The sequence below is a fragment of the Typopeltis vanoorti genome, chromosome 8, assembly GCF_054136105.1.
Source record: "Typopeltis vanoorti isolate ZY-2024b chromosome 8, IOZ_Tvanoo_1.0, whole genome shotgun sequence".
NCBI classification, from domain to species: Eukaryota; Metazoa; Arthropoda; class Arachnida; order Uropygi; family Thelyphonidae; genus Typopeltis; species Typopeltis vanoorti.
The window spans coordinates 38,873,475-38,891,736 of record NC_143556.1 but is presented as its reverse complement, the minus strand read 5'-3'; the positions used below and the strand labels follow the sequence as shown (position 1 = coordinate 38,891,736).

At 37.4% G+C, this 18,262-nt stretch overlaps 1 protein-coding gene across 1 annotated transcript in view; it reads left to right on the top strand.

The window, feature by feature from the left end:
• LOC150103937 (voltage-dependent calcium channel type A subunit alpha-1-like) overlaps nucleotides 1-18,262 on the top strand; it is a 1,762,795-nt gene that overhangs the window by 969,545 nt on the left and 774,988 nt on the right. The window contains exon 28 of the mRNA XM_090397103.1: nucleotides 14,817-14,900. Coding sequence (XP_090253229.1) covers nucleotides 14,817-14,900 — 84 coding nt within the window. The remainder of the gene's footprint in view (nucleotides 1-14,816; nucleotides 14,901-18,262) is intronic.

Below are 18,262 nucleotides of genomic sequence, written 5' to 3'. Positions count from 1 at the left end.
ATGATTTTCTTGCCATTGCTGTGAGCTATAATGTAGGCACCGAGTGAAATGCAAATTTTGCTCTTGGGTCTCTCGTAATTTGCTGATTTTTAAAAATTTCTTTTTTTATTGGACTGCATTGCCATTGTTGGAAAACTGAGGCTTGGATGGTGATTAGGAATATTGGGTAAAATGAAGGGTGAAGGCTTTCATACCAGTGAGGATTATTTCTGTTATTCAGTCTGAACAATTATTTGATTTAGGAGAGTAGAAGCAGTAGTCAGAAATAAAAAGGAAGAGTATAATTAATGGAGATCATCCTATTTAGCACCCTTCTAATGCCAAAGGATGGGAGACTGAGAATTGTTGGCTGAAGTAATTCATGAAGGAAACTTGGATAAGGTTGTGGTCTGAGCTACCAACAGAAAAACTGACATCCACAGTGTATTTGGAAGGAAGACATGTTGTGAAGAGGTCAAGGATGTTGACAGGACGATGAGAATTGTCTAGTATTCAGGCAGGTAGATGGACCATCTTTGTCAAGTTGTTGTTAATATCAAATACCTCAGCATCCCTGGCTGCTTAAACAGTGAACTGATTAAGCAGAAATGGAGCCATTTTGAATTGTGGTCATTGAAGTCCCCAAGGAAGATATTCTCACTATTGAGGTATTTCAGCTGCAGAATTTCAAATAATCAGAGCGAGATCAGAATTTTGTGAGAATTCAAGGTAGCAAATGAATGCACTATGGTATAGATAGAAAATTTAGATGAAAAACCTCTATCATCTAAATTTTCTATCTAAACCATAGTGCATTCATTTGCTACCTTGAATTCTCACAAAATTCTGATCTCGCTCTGATTATTTGAAATTCTGCAGCTGAAATACCTCAATAGTGAGAATATCTTCCTTGGGGACTTCAATGACCACAATTCAAAATGGCTCCATTTCTGCTTAATCAGTTCACTGTTTAAGCAGCCAGGGATGCCGAGGTATTTGATATTAACAACAACTTGACAAAGATGGTCCATCTACCTGCCTGAATACTAGACAATTCTCATCGTCCTGTCAACATCCTTGACCTCTTCACAACATGTCTTCCTTCCAAATACACTGTGGATGTCAGTTTTTCTGTTGGTAGCTATACATGGAATGTGTCAGTTCTGTTGAAAACATAAGTGGCATCCAACAGAACTTACATGGAATGTAAGTTCTGTTGGATGCCAACTTACCAACAGAACTTACATGGAATGTGTCAGTTCTGTTGAAAACATAAGTGGCATCCTTGCAGCAGAAGGAACTACATATGATGTAATTTGGACAGCTGAGATGGACAATGATTGATGAGGTTGCCTGCCAAGGTTCTACTAGAAATAATAAATCTGGTCTCAATGACTGTAGGTGGTGGCACACATAATTTGCACTGACATTAAGGCCATGAATATTGGTAAAGTGGATATGAAAACTTTCTTTTTTGTAAGAATTCTTAATATTAGTGATTTTTTTAATGCTATTTTAGAACTGTCATTTGTAGGAGGTTTTTTTTTTTTTTTTTTTGTGAAATGCAGTAAAACTATGTTTCATTAAGCTTTCCTTCATGATCTGTGAAAAGGAAAAGATAATAAAGAATAGGAGTATACAGTGTGAGGTGAGAGACTCTCGAATTATTGCCATGCAGAGGGAACCTGGTCTGGTCTCCAGTCCACGTGTGGCCTCAACAGTTTTTCTATGCAGCATACTACAATACTTGGACTCCCTACAAGCACAAAATGACAGAGTAAGTAGCTACAGGATTAATTTAATTGTAGCTGCAGTTCAATTAATCTGATTAAGCTGATTGGGAACCTCCAGATTCATTACTGTCAAGTTTGGTCCAATCATTATTAGCCAGCCTGTAGAACTGTGTTCCTGCTGTAACTTGAATAGAGGAAGATTGAATCTCTACACTGTGAATGGCATGTCCTTGAAAGGTATCAGTCTGCACACTGTATGAGGGGAAGTGCAGAGATTACAGGTCCCTTGCTCTTTGGTGCAAACATGGCAGCATGCCACTTCAGGTGGCCCCAATAAGCAAGGTGGCTTTCACTTGGCAATGGAAGACATATATTACCTGGTGTATCACAAAGCGAATGGAAAACATCAAAGACCATAATTCTGCATAGAAAAGGTAATAAGGAAGATATAAGTAATTACAGACACAATTATCATGCATGCGTGCGTGCGCACACACACACACACACACACACACACACACACACAAAATATTCACCAGAGTCATCCTAAACAGAATACAAACCTCCATCAAAGAAAATAGCTCCAAAGAACAGGCCAGTTTCAAAAAAGGCTTTTCGACAATAGACCACATTCAAACTATTACTCAACTAACAGAAAGATGCAGAAAATACCAGATTCCACTTTGTCTTCTTTTTATAGATTTTAAAAAAGGCATTTGACACTGTTGAACATAATGCCGTATTCCAAGCTTTAATAGAGCAAGGTGTAGAAATAGCATACATCCAGTTCATAAAAGATATCTACAAAGAAGACACAACAAATATCACTCTTTTCAATCACCTGATTAAAATTAACTTAGGTAGAGGAGTACATCAGGGCGATGTCTTATAACCCTAATCTCTACACATCTACTCTGGACAACATCATTTGAAAAACTGACATGAAAGGTGTAATAAACATTGATGGTGAAATGTTAAATATCCTATTATTCGTCGACGATGTGGTATTAATATCTCACTCCCCCATATTAGAATCAATGCTTAATGACATAAGCCGAAACTGCCAAACAATTGAATTGGAAATACATCAAGACAAAACAAGATGGATAAAAAACGAATACTGTAAAGATTACACAATCACTCTACAATCCCACACCATCGAAGAAGTTGAAGATTACATCTACCTTGGACATTCCATAAAAATGAATAACGACATATCAAATATAATAGCAAGGAGAAAAAGGGCTGTTTGGATAGTCTTCAACAAAATAAAATCAACAATCACCAACCAAAACATAGATATAGAAATAAGAGCCCGCCTTTTCAATAGTCACATGCTACCAGCATTAGCTTATGACAGTGAACCATGGAACACAACTTTAAAAGAAGAACAAAGCTTAATAACAACTCAACATGAAATAGAAAGAAGAATGTGCAATATAAATAAATTAGACCACGTAAGACACACAGAAATCAGGAAGAAGTCTGGACTCAATGATGTGATAAAAGCAATCTACAACAGCAAAAGTAGATGGGCAGGACATCTCGCTAGAATGAGAGACAACAGATGGACAGTCAGAGTAACAAATTAGTATTCAAGAGATACCAAAAGGAAACCTGGAAGACCATCCTTAAGGTGGGAAGACCCAATGATTAAGAAAGTTGGAAGAAAATGGAGATGAAAGGCCCAAGACAGGAGTAGCTGGACTTTTTATGACCTGCAGTCATGAAAAAATCCTGACTGAAATCACAGGTCCATCAAGGTAATCACAAGGCACTGTGCTAGCTGCTGTTAGTTACTTTGTATATCAGTGATATAGGAAATGATCTGAAGGGAAATATAGAGTTATTTGCTGATAATGCAAACTTGAATAGTGAATAGAATTCAAAGCAATGTAGGGAGCCTGCAGAATAATTTAAATATGCTGACAGAATAATGGGTACTATTTTAATATGGAAAAGTGTAAAGTTGGGTATTTTGGGCTAAAAAAAGATTACTTTGTACTACACTAATGGAGGTATGCTCCATGATATTGATGAATCTAGGGATTTGGTGGGATGGGGGAGTTACAGATGGGGAAATGAAGTAAAGGGAATATTGCAAAAGTGGCCAGGATAGCTTATAGTATTACTTGGTTATTGAAGAAGACACTAACAAACAAAGATATGGAAGTTTGTCATTTCTCTTCATAAGGATTTTATAGAGTCAAATTTAGATTGCCCCAACTGGTCACTTGGATTTCTTGGAAATGAGGAAATAGTGTTTTGATCCCATACACAATAGGACAAGGGACCTCCTGGCACATCAGTGCCATATGTTGGTTGCAGATGAGAGCCAAAATAGAAGTTGATTTTTTTTTTTTTTTTTTTTTTTTTAAGAGTCAGGATACAGTTGTTTGGAAACAGCCTTTCTTCTTAAGAAAGGCTGTTCCACAGGCCAAAAGTGGACAGAATAAAAGAGAATAGAAGCAGGTTTGGTAGATTTGCAGTTGCACAGTAAAGCCCTGTCTCTTGTATTCATAGATGCAACAGAAAGTGGAGGAATAATGGTTGCTAATTCATTGCAGAAGACCATGGAAGTACCTGTAGAATAAACACAGTGCTGAAATGATGCACCTGTGAGATAGAGGTTGAAGTGAGTCTGTATCATCTATGAGCCTAATTGAATGCCTCTGGATGGCATTAAGGATTTTTAGGTGCCCATCACCCCAAACATGTGAACAGTATTCTAAACATAGATGGATTTGAGATCTGTATATAGTGAAGAGTTGGTTGGGTGTAAAATAGGCTTTAATGAAAGAGAATGAGGTTGGATGCTGAGGAGGCTATCGATGTGATGAGTTTATGCCAGAAAAGACTGGAGATAAACATTAGTCCAAGAGATCTCTTGTCTAGTGATTTGTATGTTACTGAGGGTAAGTGAGCTGGAATCTCTTTTGCACGAGATAAAGCAAGGTTGACCTCGCTCCATTCGAGGATAGTATGTAGATTAATGTTTAAAGTACTGGTTCTAGATGATCATGTAGCCTGGGATGTCAGAGTACTGCATGATTTGTCAAATGAGTAGGATGAGTGGAAAATATTATTGTCTGCAATCTGTGGATGGTATTAGTTGTCATTGTGAGTAGGTCATTTATGCACAGGAGAAAGAGAGTAGGTAGGACAGAGTCTTGGGGCATTCCAGCATTGGTGGTGAAGCTCAAAGAGAGGAACACATTTACCATGACTCGCAGAGAACAACCAGAGAGAAAGCTGGCTACCCAATTATAGAGTGTGGCAGGGAAACCAAAGAATAGCAATTTGTTTAGTAGGCCTGAATGCTACACTTGTTCAAAAGCTTTGGAAATATCAAGGGTGACAGCACAAGTTTCTCCGAATCCTTCCATGGTATGTGTCCATTGGATGTAAGCTTCAAGGTCAATTGTGGATCTTGAATGGCAAAATCCATACTGGCTGTCGCTTATTAATTTGTGGGTCTCCAAGTAGTGGAAGAGTTGGCTATTGATGACTTTCTTCATTATTTTGGAGAGGAGCGAGGTGATAGAAATTGGTCTGTAGTTTGACAGTAGACATCTACACCCTTTTTTAGAATCAGATGGGTACGAGATTGCTTCCATGCACTAGGATAAATACCAGATATGTATAATAAATTAGAGACAATGCAGGATGGGTATTATCTCTGGAGTACAATGTTTGAGAACAATTGAGGAAATGCCATGAGAACCAGTAGACCTTTTAGTATCCAAGTTATTTAATGGTTTTCTGATGACTTTGTCAAAAATCTATAAGAGACATATGGTGCTAGGATTCTGGTATTGTCAGCTTTATCTTTGGGTGAAGCGATGCCATCAGGATGAGACAGAGGTTGAAGTGCAGGAGAGCAAAAGTTGCATCTAACAGCCTTCTTTGACTGTTATGACACATTTTCAGCTTAACCAGGATTTGGAGAGTGGATGTAGATTATTGATCAAATTGGGAGTGAAGGCCTTCATACCAGTGAGAATAATTTATGTGACTCATTCATAGCAGGTGTTATGGTCAGGTGAGTAGAAGGAATAGTCAGACCAAGGAAAGGAGGAGTAGAAATTCTGGAGGTCATCCCAGTTGTCTCCTTTGTAGTGCCAGAGGATGTGAGCTCAGGAGTGGTTGGAGAAAGGGCATTCTGTGAGAGAGAAAAGATTTATATGAGATTGTGGTCCAAGTTGCTGAGAGGAGAGGTGACCTCTATGGTGTATCTGGAAGGAGAACTGGTCAAAAAGAGATCCAGAATATTACTTATAGCAAAGACTTCTGCTTCTTCTCATCCTGCTTGGTCAGTGGGATTTGAACAGGGGAACCAGTTGGAATTGTAGATTTGAGGTCACCCAGGAAGATGACCTCACTGTTTGGATAGTTGGATTGCAGGTGGTCAAGTTTTGTGGAAAGGAATCTTCACAAATCCACAAACTCCACACCATCTCCATGCAGTTTTGCCAACCTGGCTGGCCGAGTGGTTAGCATATCTGCTCTCCAGCCAAAAGTCTGTGGGTTCGAATCCCACCATGGGCATGGATGTTTGTGATCGTCTGTGGAAATATTAGTGCTGGTGGTCGGCGGTAGATAGCATTGGTGTAGTTGTGGTCAGTTGGTGGATTGAGTGGTGGAGATAGAGTTGTAGAGCAGGTGCCCTCCCACGATGAGTCTTTCGACTCCCTGGAGGTGTCAAATAATAATAATAATAAAGAAATCTGAGTGGTTATTAGTGTTTTGAGACCAGTAAATGCAACAAATGAAGGTCACTAAATTGGATAAGGAAACCTTGAGCAGAGGAGGTCAAAAGCAGGGGATTTTGACTTAACCATTCTCTGACAGGCTATGTCAGATTTCACAAAGGCACAGGTGCCACCCTTGTGGTGAAAGAATCATGAAGTGTGTAGTTTGGGCACTGGAGGTGGACAGTAGTAGTTGTGATCTAGGTTTCTGTCAGAAATAAGATGTCTGATCTGGAAGACTGCAAGTGATGGCAGATGTCATTTATGTTTCTGTTAATGCTATGGATGTCACATCTCAACCAGCCATGGTGCCATGGCTGGTTGAGATGTGACTTTTTTGATAGGATTAGTTTATGGCAGATATTTGCTTTTGTCACAGTAGATAGCATCTATCTTCTCTCCCTGTATATCCCCACTATATCCTTCTGTCTAATCAAACTTATGAAGATTCTCACAAACAATAACAGTGATTGTGAGAATCTTCATAAGTTTGATTAGACAGAAGGATATAGTGGGGACATGCAGGGAGAGAAGATAGACTCTTGGACTTGACATCCGTACAGAAAGAAACCAGTCTCCATGCCATGATGTGTCCTCCATAGTGCCCCTCCCCCACATTTCACTACTCACTCTCTCTCAAGGCAAAACATAGCAGCAGGATTATGCACCAGTTGATCAGGAAGCCTTCTGACTTGTTACTGACAGATTTGAATCTGTGCACTAACTGACAGCTAGCCTGTGGCACCTATTTTAATTGATGTACCCTTGAAATGGAGGAGTTTATGAGTCTCTAATTATGTTTGTCATGGCCTTGAAGGGTATCACTCACACTGCACAGAGAAGAAAAGGGAAGGGAAGAACTAGAAACTGTAATCCCTACTCTGAAGACCAAACATGGCATTTGCCACTTCAGACCTCCAATAATCCAGGCAGTGGTATTTCACCAGGCAATAAAGATCATCTACCACCTGGTGTCTAGTGGAGAGTCCAGAGAAAAGTCATTCAGGAAACCAAGAAAACATGGAACTTTGCTGCATAAATTTAAGCAAATTGGGATGGATATAAAGTTTTTAATGTATATCAGATGGTGGCTTATGGACAAAGACTAGTTTAGGGAGGAGTTGAATCTAGGTGAAGAAGGGGTGACTGGAGTTCAGCAGCGCTCTGTTCTACTATTTAGTTTTTGTTTTTCAGTGATATAGGAAATGATTTCTTTGGAAATATCCAGATTTTTACTGATATGCAAGAAATGATTTACTTGTTTTATAAGTTCACCATTCAGGATACAATTGATGTTTTCAATGTTTCTGCCTATTTTCATTATCTTTGTCTTGTTATTGCTCATTATCATACCAAATTTATTACAACAGTTATTCAATTTAGTCAGGGAATCTTGCAGACTTGTACTGGATTCTGGTGTGCAATGGTGAATCCAAGTCAAATCCATAGTAAAAAATCGACACACTCAAAATCAGTTTTATTCTTGTAAAAACGAGATTTTCATGCGAGTTCATTTTTGATCTGCTGTGAGCAAGCATGGCACTCATCTTGTGCAAAGCTTTTTCATTTGCAATTCTTCATGCAAAATATATCTTATGCATTCTTTTGAAATGCCTATAGTCTCAGCAATTTCACGCACTTTGACTAGCCGGTCATCCAATACCATATCGTGCACTTGATCAACGATTTCTGGTGTTGTTGTACTTTTTGGACATCCTTCATGTGGATCATCTTCAAGGCTGGTACGGCCATGTTTAAACTCGGCAGCCCATTTCTTAATTGTTGAAAACGAAGGAGAAGAGTACCCATAAACTTTCATGAACTTCAAATGAATTTCTTTTGGTGTTAAACCTTCTTTTACAAAGAATTTTATAACCATACGATACTCAATTTTATCCATTTCAAGGGATACAGACAACACTTTTACTTCAGACAGATGTATAAAACAAACTACTTGATAGAATGACTTGCAATTTCACATTAATGTTTATGACGGATGTACCAACTTGGAAAAAAGTCTCAAGGAAATTTTTTTTGTTCATTTGAGGAAATAAACAACCTTATTGACATCAAGGTTATTTATTTTCTCAAATACCTCCTGGTCACTCAGAGTTAAGCCATCCCCTCGTATGTCATCTACATTTGATTTACTAATGATCCACCCGGATCAGGATGAAACACCCTTATAAATTAATCACTGAATACCTTATTATTATTATTATGGACAGCTCCAAGGAGTCCTTAGACTCATCGAGGGAGGCCCAACATCATGTAAAGAACAACTATTCAACATTCACACAGTATCTATCATACTTCTCCTTGAACTCATTTACAGTCATGGCACCCACAACAGACTCTGGCAGCTTATTCCAATCATTTACCACTCTCCAAGTAAAAAACCTAGCTCTAACACCCTTGCTAACCACACTCTTACCAAGCTTCCATGGATGGCCCCTAGTCCTCCCACCATGGATGGCCCCACTACCAGACCTATTCTCAAATATATCTTCTGAATTAATCTTATAGAAACCCTTCAGTAATTTGAATGTCTCAATCATATCACCCCTTTTCTGCCTATCAACCAATTTCTGCAGCCCACAAATCTTCAACCTGTTTTCACAAGGTTCATTCCATAGTCCTGCTATTATCTTGGTCACTTGTCTCTGGATCCTCTCAACCTTCTTCCCATCAAGAAGAAACCCTAATGTCCATATCTGGGCACAGTAGTCTAGATGGGGTCGTATCAAGGCTCGATACAGAGGAACAATAACTCAGCAGCCAAGTGATTTGATGAGCTGATTTTGCCACTTTTGCGATGTGTTCCCTAAACTTCAACTCCCTATCCACCAACACTCCCAAATCCCTGGCCTCATCAATCTCCTGGAGTACAGTTCCACCAATGTGATATACTGCTGCTAATCTTTTCACCCCAAAATGCAAAACCTTACATTTTTCCACATTAAATTGACATCCATTCTCCTTAGCCCAGTCCTCCAAACTATATAAATCATCCTGCAAAATTTTGACATCATGAGCATTCACTATTGCTCTGCCTATCTTTGTATCATTCGCAAACAGATGCACAGTTCCTCTCAGATCCTTTCCTATATCATTAATGAACAAATTAAACAGTAGCGGTCCAAGAACAGAACCCTGCGGCACACCACTAGTTACAGGCCATCTTTTGGACTCTGCTCCTGAATAAACCACTCTCTGATATCTCTCCATCAACCAACCTCCTATCCATCTCACCAATCCTATATCCATTCTCATATGCTGGAGTTTACTTATTAGAATTCCATGTGGTATCCTATCAAAAGCTTAACAAGGTCCAGTAGAATCACTATAAACCTATTACCCTTATCCAGTTCAGCCGTCACTGTGTTATAGAACGTCAGCAAGTTACTGAGGCATGATCTACCCTTCACAAAACCATACTGTTCCCCCCCATAGAGTATCCCATTTTCATCTATCCAATCTTGTATTTTCATTTTGACTATTTTCTCCAAGACCTTGACAACAATTCCTGATATGCTGATCAGCCGCCGGTAATTTTCAACAGCAGTCTTGGAACCTCCTTTATGGAATTATTTTCCCCTCTTTCCACCCCCTTGGGACTAACCCAGACCCAAGACTCAAATTGAACAAAATGGTCAAAGGCACTGACAATTCTTTAGCTGCTTCTCATACAGCACGAGCTGGTATACCATCCAATCCCGCAGATGAATTGACATTGAGGTTTTGTAATAGACTGTTCACCTCGACTTCATTCACCACAATTCCTGTATAAGCTGTTTGTTCTTCCAATTCTGCAGTGTCACCACATGGATGATATACTCTTGCAAAGTGCTCACTCAGTAATTCTACTATATCAACTGATTCGGTTACCTCTCTACCATCGGCATTCTTTAAAATCAATCTGCCGTATACATTTTTTCTTTTACTTACAACATATCGAAAAAACTGTTTGGATTTCTCTTTAGCCTGCATGGCTAATGTTCTTTCATAATCCGCTTTTGCTTTTCTTACCACACTTGTCAATGTCTTCTGCAGCAGTTACCATTCTACCACTTTCATCCATTAACTTGATCTTACCATGAACCTTCTTCCATCTACTTACTACGTATCTAAAAACTCTCTAGGGTTTTTCTTACCCAATTTGCCAATTTCTGCTCATAATCTACTTTTGTTTTCCTTACTAACTTAGTCACTCTCCTAGCTTGTTCTTTATACTCTTCGTGTGACTGATTATTGCCATTATTCATCTTGTACTTCCTCCAAAGTACTTTCTTTTTCCAGATTTCATGTTTAAGCTACACATTCATCCATTTTCACCTACCTTATTCAGCCTTTTGTCCTTCGGAATATATTCACACATTGATGCTGTTATGTATTTCTTTGTCAGTTCCCAGGCAGCATTTATTTTGTTACCACTCATTCCGTGCTATAGCTCCAAGCTGTCTCCCGAGCTTGTCATAATCGCCAGCCTTGTAATTCCACACATATCCTTTCCTTACAAGATTCTCATATGACTAGCAAAACATAAGTTATTACTTCATGATTTCTTTCACCAACTGGAGGAAAGTGTAAAATCCCCCTCTCACAATTACATCCTCTAATGAAATGATCAGATCTAGAACTCTTGATCCTCGCATGCCCTCTTTTACATGCTGCTTCAGATAGTTATCTCTCAAGAACTAGAGAAATTCATTTTCCTCTTGGCATTCTTTTCTCTTGGTAACTTGAACTTTTCATCCTGAAAGGCAAACCAGCCAAAAAATACACTCTATTAACAAACATAATATACATAAGCTTATTTTCAAATATGGCTAGTGCAACTAAGGCTATAGCTATTTTCCCAATTAACCAAAACCTGAATGACATTAACAGTATGGAGGATTTTTATACGGCATCTCAAATGTGTAAAAAAGTATGCTAATGCTAAGTAATGCAGATTTGTGAACTGTATAGGGTCTCCAGCTATGGTGTCTATTCAGTTTTGTGAAATCTGAGGATTTTATGGGTGTGATGCATTTTCTTCTAAGAGAGATTAGTGGTGTAAGTCAGTCTAAGAAAAGACACCTGAACTTCTGTAGAGATTTTGGTATCATCAATGATAAAGGAAAGTGAAATGAGATCTTTCTTCCAAAAAAGGAAGACAGAATAATGTTTCATAGCATCGAAGTTGGCGCACTTAACTTCATCCCACTTGAATGTGACAAAAAGATGTTTAAGGAGGTTAGTTACAAAAGATCTGATAACTGAGTATATTTGAGCACTGTAAAGGTTTTCAGGTGGAAAAAACAAAAACAGAATGCTTTGTTACCAGCAAAACTCTTGATAGGACATGATGCAACTGAAAGACATTCTGCAGTAGAAGGGCATTGATGGAAGTTAAAAGCCTTGGAATACCCCAGCATTAGTAGAGAAATGTGAAGAAAGATTATTATTACTATTCTTCTTCTTATTATTATTATTATGTGACACATAAATCTTCAGGCATAAAATGATAGTTGGCTTTTGAATATTGAATGTAATTTTCCAAATGTTTTCCACCCAAGCAGCGTGCATTTTTTAATTCATCCATGATATTATTTTTATCTGTAATCCTATGTATATGTAATGAATCTAGTTTAATTTCATCATTATTAATTTTTATTATTTCTGGTTGCACATAGCTATTGAACATAACTTGGATCTTCTTTAGGTTTATCTTTAAGTGAGCTGTTTTGCTAGCAATTTGGAATTCATAGATACAAGTCTGTAATTCATGCATAGTTGAAGTAAAGATAACTATGTCATCTGCAAAGCATAAATTTCTTAAATAGCTTTTGTTTATCTTCAGACCTTCCCCTTCCCAATCAAAAAGTTTGAAATTTTCTTCTAGGCATGCTGTGAATAATTTTTGAGATATTGTGTCACCCTGTCTTATACCTCTCTGTATTTCCACAGTGAAGATGTTTCTATTGAAATGAATTGTTGCTGTGGCATTGGTGTATGCTGATTTGATGATCCTGACACGTGGCTCCTCCATGTGTTGGTTTTGTAATATTTTACGTTTTGCACAAGTTTTTACTGAATCAAAGGCTTTCTCATAATCAATAAAACCAAGACATAATGGCAACTGATATTCATTACACCATTCAATAACTGTTGTACAACTTGAATAGGGTCCATTGTACTAAAGCCACTTTGAAAGCCTGCCTGTTCTTTTTGTTGTGTTGGATCTTAGAGTCGTACAAAGTCTATGAGCCAAGACTTTTGTAAACTCTTTGTAAATCACTGATAGTAGACTGATGGGTCGGTAGTTCATCAAGTCTTCTACTTCACCATTTTTATGTATCAGAATTATGGTGGCCTTCTTCCATGTTCTTGTCACATCATTTTTCTTCGGACATAAGGTAAATAGTTTTGCTATGATTATCTGTCATTTCTCCACCTGCTTTTAGAAGTTCAGTTATAACTTCATTCTCACTTGCAGGTTTCCCATTTTGCAAGCTTTGAATGCTCCTCATAAAACCTCTTCTGGTAGAATCTGTGGTACTTCTTCATTTAATTCATCATCCTAATATAATACTGAGTAAAATTCTTCAATTCTTTTTTTGCCATAGCATATATATCTCTGGTTATGGTCACGTCTTGTAGTTTGACTGCAACCATCTGTTTATTGCTATTCATCAATTGCTGTTTGACTTTTTTTGAGAGTACTATTGTTTTCGATTGTTTGCTGTATGAATTTACAATTGAATTTTCTTATTTCTTCCATGATACATTTTCTGATCGTTTTAAACAATCTGATGTATTCAATTTTATTCTGTAGGTTATTTGATTGTTTCATTTCTCATCATTTCTTCATAAGCTGGTTTGTTTCTTCAGAAATTTTGTCTTGTCTTGTTTCTGTTCTATAGTACTAGCTAATTCTAGTAAGCACGTAAAATTATATCCTATAACAGTATTCCACTATATATTTCATTCAGTTCATCTCATCTTCACAACAGATAAGTTTGTTTTATTATCTTGCCATTCTATAGTCACTTCACTCTGGATGGACATAATGCTTTTGCTATCATTAACCAAACCTCTCTCTTTCCTATTTATATATCCTTTCTCTTTTCATGCACACACATACTGCCGCATTCTCAGATTTTCTGTCCTATTCTCCTCCTCCCTTTAAAATAATAATGTTTGCTGCTTTGCACTGTTACCTCAAATTCAGTTACATTTCTAGAAAATTTTCTCTCTCTGTCTTTTAAATTGATAACGAGTAATTGAAGTTCAGAAGGTATATTGCATATTAACTCAAAGGATGTTGAATCGTATACTGACAGATAGAGGTAAAGAGGTTATTATTCCTTTTAAATGTTTGATATGGCTACATCAGGACTACTTCAGAGAGATTTCATTGCCTGGCTGTGGGAGATGAGAAGTAGTGGAGTGGATCCAAAGTTCAGTGATAAAAAATGGTGACTGGTTCGTGGAATGCTTGCTCTGAGGATAGAGTAAAGGTTTGGGATTACAAAATTTGGTTGGTTGCCAGAAAACAGTGGATATGATTGACATATAAAAGTTTCTAAAGAGATTTTTAAGAAGAGATGTAGAAAAAATTTTTCATTACATTACAAGAACAGAACTTTTGACTCTATGGAAGTCTGATGTTTAATGTTTAATTATTGTGTAAATAATTATTGATGTGGGTCTCTAATTATGAGTTGCAACAACACACTCATCACTTTACTTCTTTTGATTCTCTTCTCTTTCACTGTCCCGACATCCACATCTTCCTCCCTCCTAATCGCAATGTAATTGTGACGTTAATGTGATGCTACTCAATCACTGATTTGTCTTGAACTATGAAATTATTAATGTGTGATTTCGAATTCAGTGATGACATTAAATGTCAGTGTTCTTTCTCCATTATTTAAGTAATTACAGGCATTTAACTTGTAAGTTCAGATTTTCAGTTTTTATACGGATTATTTTTTATATTGATTATTTATTTATTTTCCACTACGTGAGACTAATTTTTACAGGCTTTGATACAGAATGAAACAGACCTCATGATGTGTATTCTAGAGTAATTAAGTTTATAGAATTGTTTAACTTGCAAATTAAAGTCAGTTTTACTATAATGTATAGCTCTGGTAGATAAAGTTTTAACTATTAGGTCAGCATTAGATTAAAGTAATTTAAAGTAATCAATTTAGGAATATTGCATATTGAATCATATATAAAGTTGGAGTGAAAAGATAAAGCATTTAAATGTTAGATATTACTCGAAAAACTGACAAATCTAGAATATCATTGGCAATGGAACAGAAGAGTTACTCCATCTCCTCCTCCTCTTCTCTCGAAGAACTTTTTCATGGATCCGTGGAACACTTTCGACTTCATCACAGTGATCGGCAGCGTCATCGATGCCTTGGTTGTGGAACTTGGGGTAAGCCATTGTATTTGTACATTGAAAAATTTTATAAAAATGATAAAAGACTTTGCATTATGTGCATAAAGATAAAGAAGCATGTTGGAAGTTTTTCCACTTGGTTATACTATAAATTAAAGATGCCAAGAAATTATATTCTTGGTTTAATCCTTTATCCAAGCGTAATCAAACAAAGTTTATGCCTGAAGTAACTTCAGGACTGGGCAACTCGCATATAGAAGCTGGTGACTTCACATCACTTCTTAGTAAAGGCAAGCAAATGCAAAGCACATATCCTTTCAGGTATGTGCTTTATGTATAATGCTAAGCATTATGGGAAGAGTCACTACACAGACGGGTTTCGACCTTTATTGAGGTCTCATCAGTGGGAGCCACACCCAGAAGTGATGCCAAGGTTGAAGTAATGCAGAAGTCATATTTCCATATATGAGTAGCCAAAAGGTGTCACACCTTATTACTAAAATACTATTGATTAGAGATAGATGTTGGAAGTTTTTCCATTTGGTTATACTATAAATTAAAGGTAATTACTAAGGCAAGTGATGTGAAGTCATTAGCTTCTACGAGGATCGTCTGAAAAGTTCTCGACCTAACAATGAAAGACAAATTTATAATTTCAAAATTATTTTTCTTTTTCAACATAATCTCCCTTAAAACTAATACACTTATTCCAGCAATTCTCCAGCGCCTTTATCTTGGTAAGATCTGCAAAATGACCCTATGCAGTTGCAATCACCTCTTGATTCGAAGAAAAATGCTGACCAGCAAGGAAGAGTTTTAGTTTTGGGAAGAGATAGAAGTCAGAGGGAGTCAAATCTTGGGAATAGAGTGGATGTCCCAACAATTCATAGTGCAGGTCTCTTAATTTTCCCATTGCCAAAACACCTTTGTGGGCAGGTGCATTATCCTGATGAAAGATGATTTTTTTTTTTCTGCAAACCAGGTCTTTTCTCACAAATTTTTTCTTCTAGTCTGATTAAAAGATTGGAATAATATTCCCCGGTTATTGTTTTACCCTTTTCAAGATAATTAATAAACAAAATGACTTTAACATACCAAAACACCGATGCCATGACCTTTCCTGCTATTGGAACCGACTTGGTCTTCTTTGCCGCTGAACAACCGGCTTCTGTCCACTGTTTTGACTGCTGTTTGGATTCTGGTGTGTAATGGTGAATCCAAGTTTCATCCATAGTAATATATCGATGCACAAAATCAGTTTTATTCTTGTTAAAACGCTCCAAGCACTGTTCTGAGATTTTCTTGCGAGTGCGTTTTTGATCTGCTGTGAGCACGTGTGCCACCCATCTTGTGCAAAGATGGGTGGCGCAAACTGAAATGAATGATATATCCTACATTGTTCATTTCACACACTTTGACTCACCAGTCATCCAATATCATATCACTTGATCAATGATTTCTGGTTGTTACACTTTTTGGACGTCCTTCACATGGATCAACTCCAAGGCTGGTATGGCCACGTTTTAATGTGGCAGCCCATTTCTAATTGTCAATAATGGAGGAGAAGAGTTCCCATAAACTTTTATGAACTTCAAATTTCTTTTGGGGTTAAACCTTCTTTTACAAAGAATTTTATAACCACACAATACTCAATTTTATCCATTCCAAGGGATACAGACAACACTTTTGCTTCAGACAGCTCTATAAAACAAACTACGTGATAGAATAATGAAGGGGATACAAATCCTTTGATGTTTATCTGCCAGTAAGCAAAACTCTAAGAACTAAGACTAAGATCTATGAGTTTCGTACTGAAAAACTATCAGCAAATCCAAGTGTAAGTAACCACTTGGTAGTACAACACCAAGGCAACTCGTATCAAAGGTGGAGCAAGATCCCTCACTATCCTTGATATTTTCTCATAATGTAAAAACACAGCCCCTAGGGGATGTAATACTGTAATTACATTATGAGGAGAGGTCACTACCTAGACCGGTTTCAACCATTTTTGAGGTCTCATCAGTGAGTAAGTAGACCTGGGAGATAACAAGGTTCTTATAGTCCTTATAAGGACTGGCTTAAAGGGGCGAAGCAAGAATGCTTTTCATATTCCCCGTTATCTGTAGAGGAGAGTGTAGAGATAAGGAGGTGTTATTGAGCAATTAAAGCTCTGATCATGGCAGGAGGGTAACAGCAATAGCCGAGCCTCAGTTAGAACTTCATTGGCTACAGCATTGCCATCCATTACCCTCCAATGGTATTGGATTGAATGAATCAATCACCGCATATCATCACGGTCGATTAATCCATTAACCAAGATAACAAGGTTTAAGTGAAAAGAACTACCATACCTTCACTATACGAATGCCATAAAGGTGTGCCTGTATATTATAACATAGAATAAAAGCCAAAAGGCTATTTTTCTGGCAACCTTAATAATAATGAAGGGGATACAAATCCTTTGATGTTTATCTGCCAGTAAGCGAAACTCTGAGAACTAGGACTAAGATCTATGAGTTTCATACCAAAAAACTATTGGCAAATCCAAGTGTAAGTAACCACTTGGTAGTACAACACCAAGGCAACTCGTATCAAAGGCAGAGCAAGCCCTCTCACTATCCTTGATATTTTCTCATAATGTAAAAACACAGCCCCTAGGGGATGTAATACTGTAATTACATTATGAGGAGAGGTCACTACCCAGACCGGTTTCAACCATTTTTGAGGTCTCATCAGTTAGTAGATAGACCTGGAAGATAACAGGTCTTCACTGATGAGACTTCAAAAAAAAAAGGTTGAAACCGGTCTGGGTAGTGACCTCTCCTCATAATGTAATTACAGTATTACATCCCCTAGGGGCTGTGTTTTTACATTACGAGAAAATATCAAGGATAGTGAGGGAGCTTGCTCCACCTTTGATACGAGTTGCCTTGGTGTTGTACTACCAAGTGGTTACTTACACTTGGATTTGCCGATAGTTTTTCGGTACGAAACTCATAGATCTTAGTCCTAGTTCTTAGAGTTTTGCTTACTGGCAGATAAACATCAAAGGATTTGTATCCCCTTCATTATTATTAAGGTTGCCAGAAAAATAGCCTTTTGGCTTTTATTCTACTTAATAGAATGTAGAATGATTTGCAATTTCACACGGATGCTTATAACAGATGTACCAACTTAGAAAAAAAAAATCTTGCTGATAATGTTGCCATCTATGGTTTCAGATCAAGAATGTTTCAGACCACCCTTGTATATACAAATTGTTCAGTCCTGAAGTTACTTCAGGTGCAGACGTTGTTTGCTTACACTTGGATAAAGGATTAAGCCAAGAACATAATTTCTTGGCATCTTTAATTTATAAAGAATGCATTTTCTTTCAAATTAAAATAATGGAACTGAGC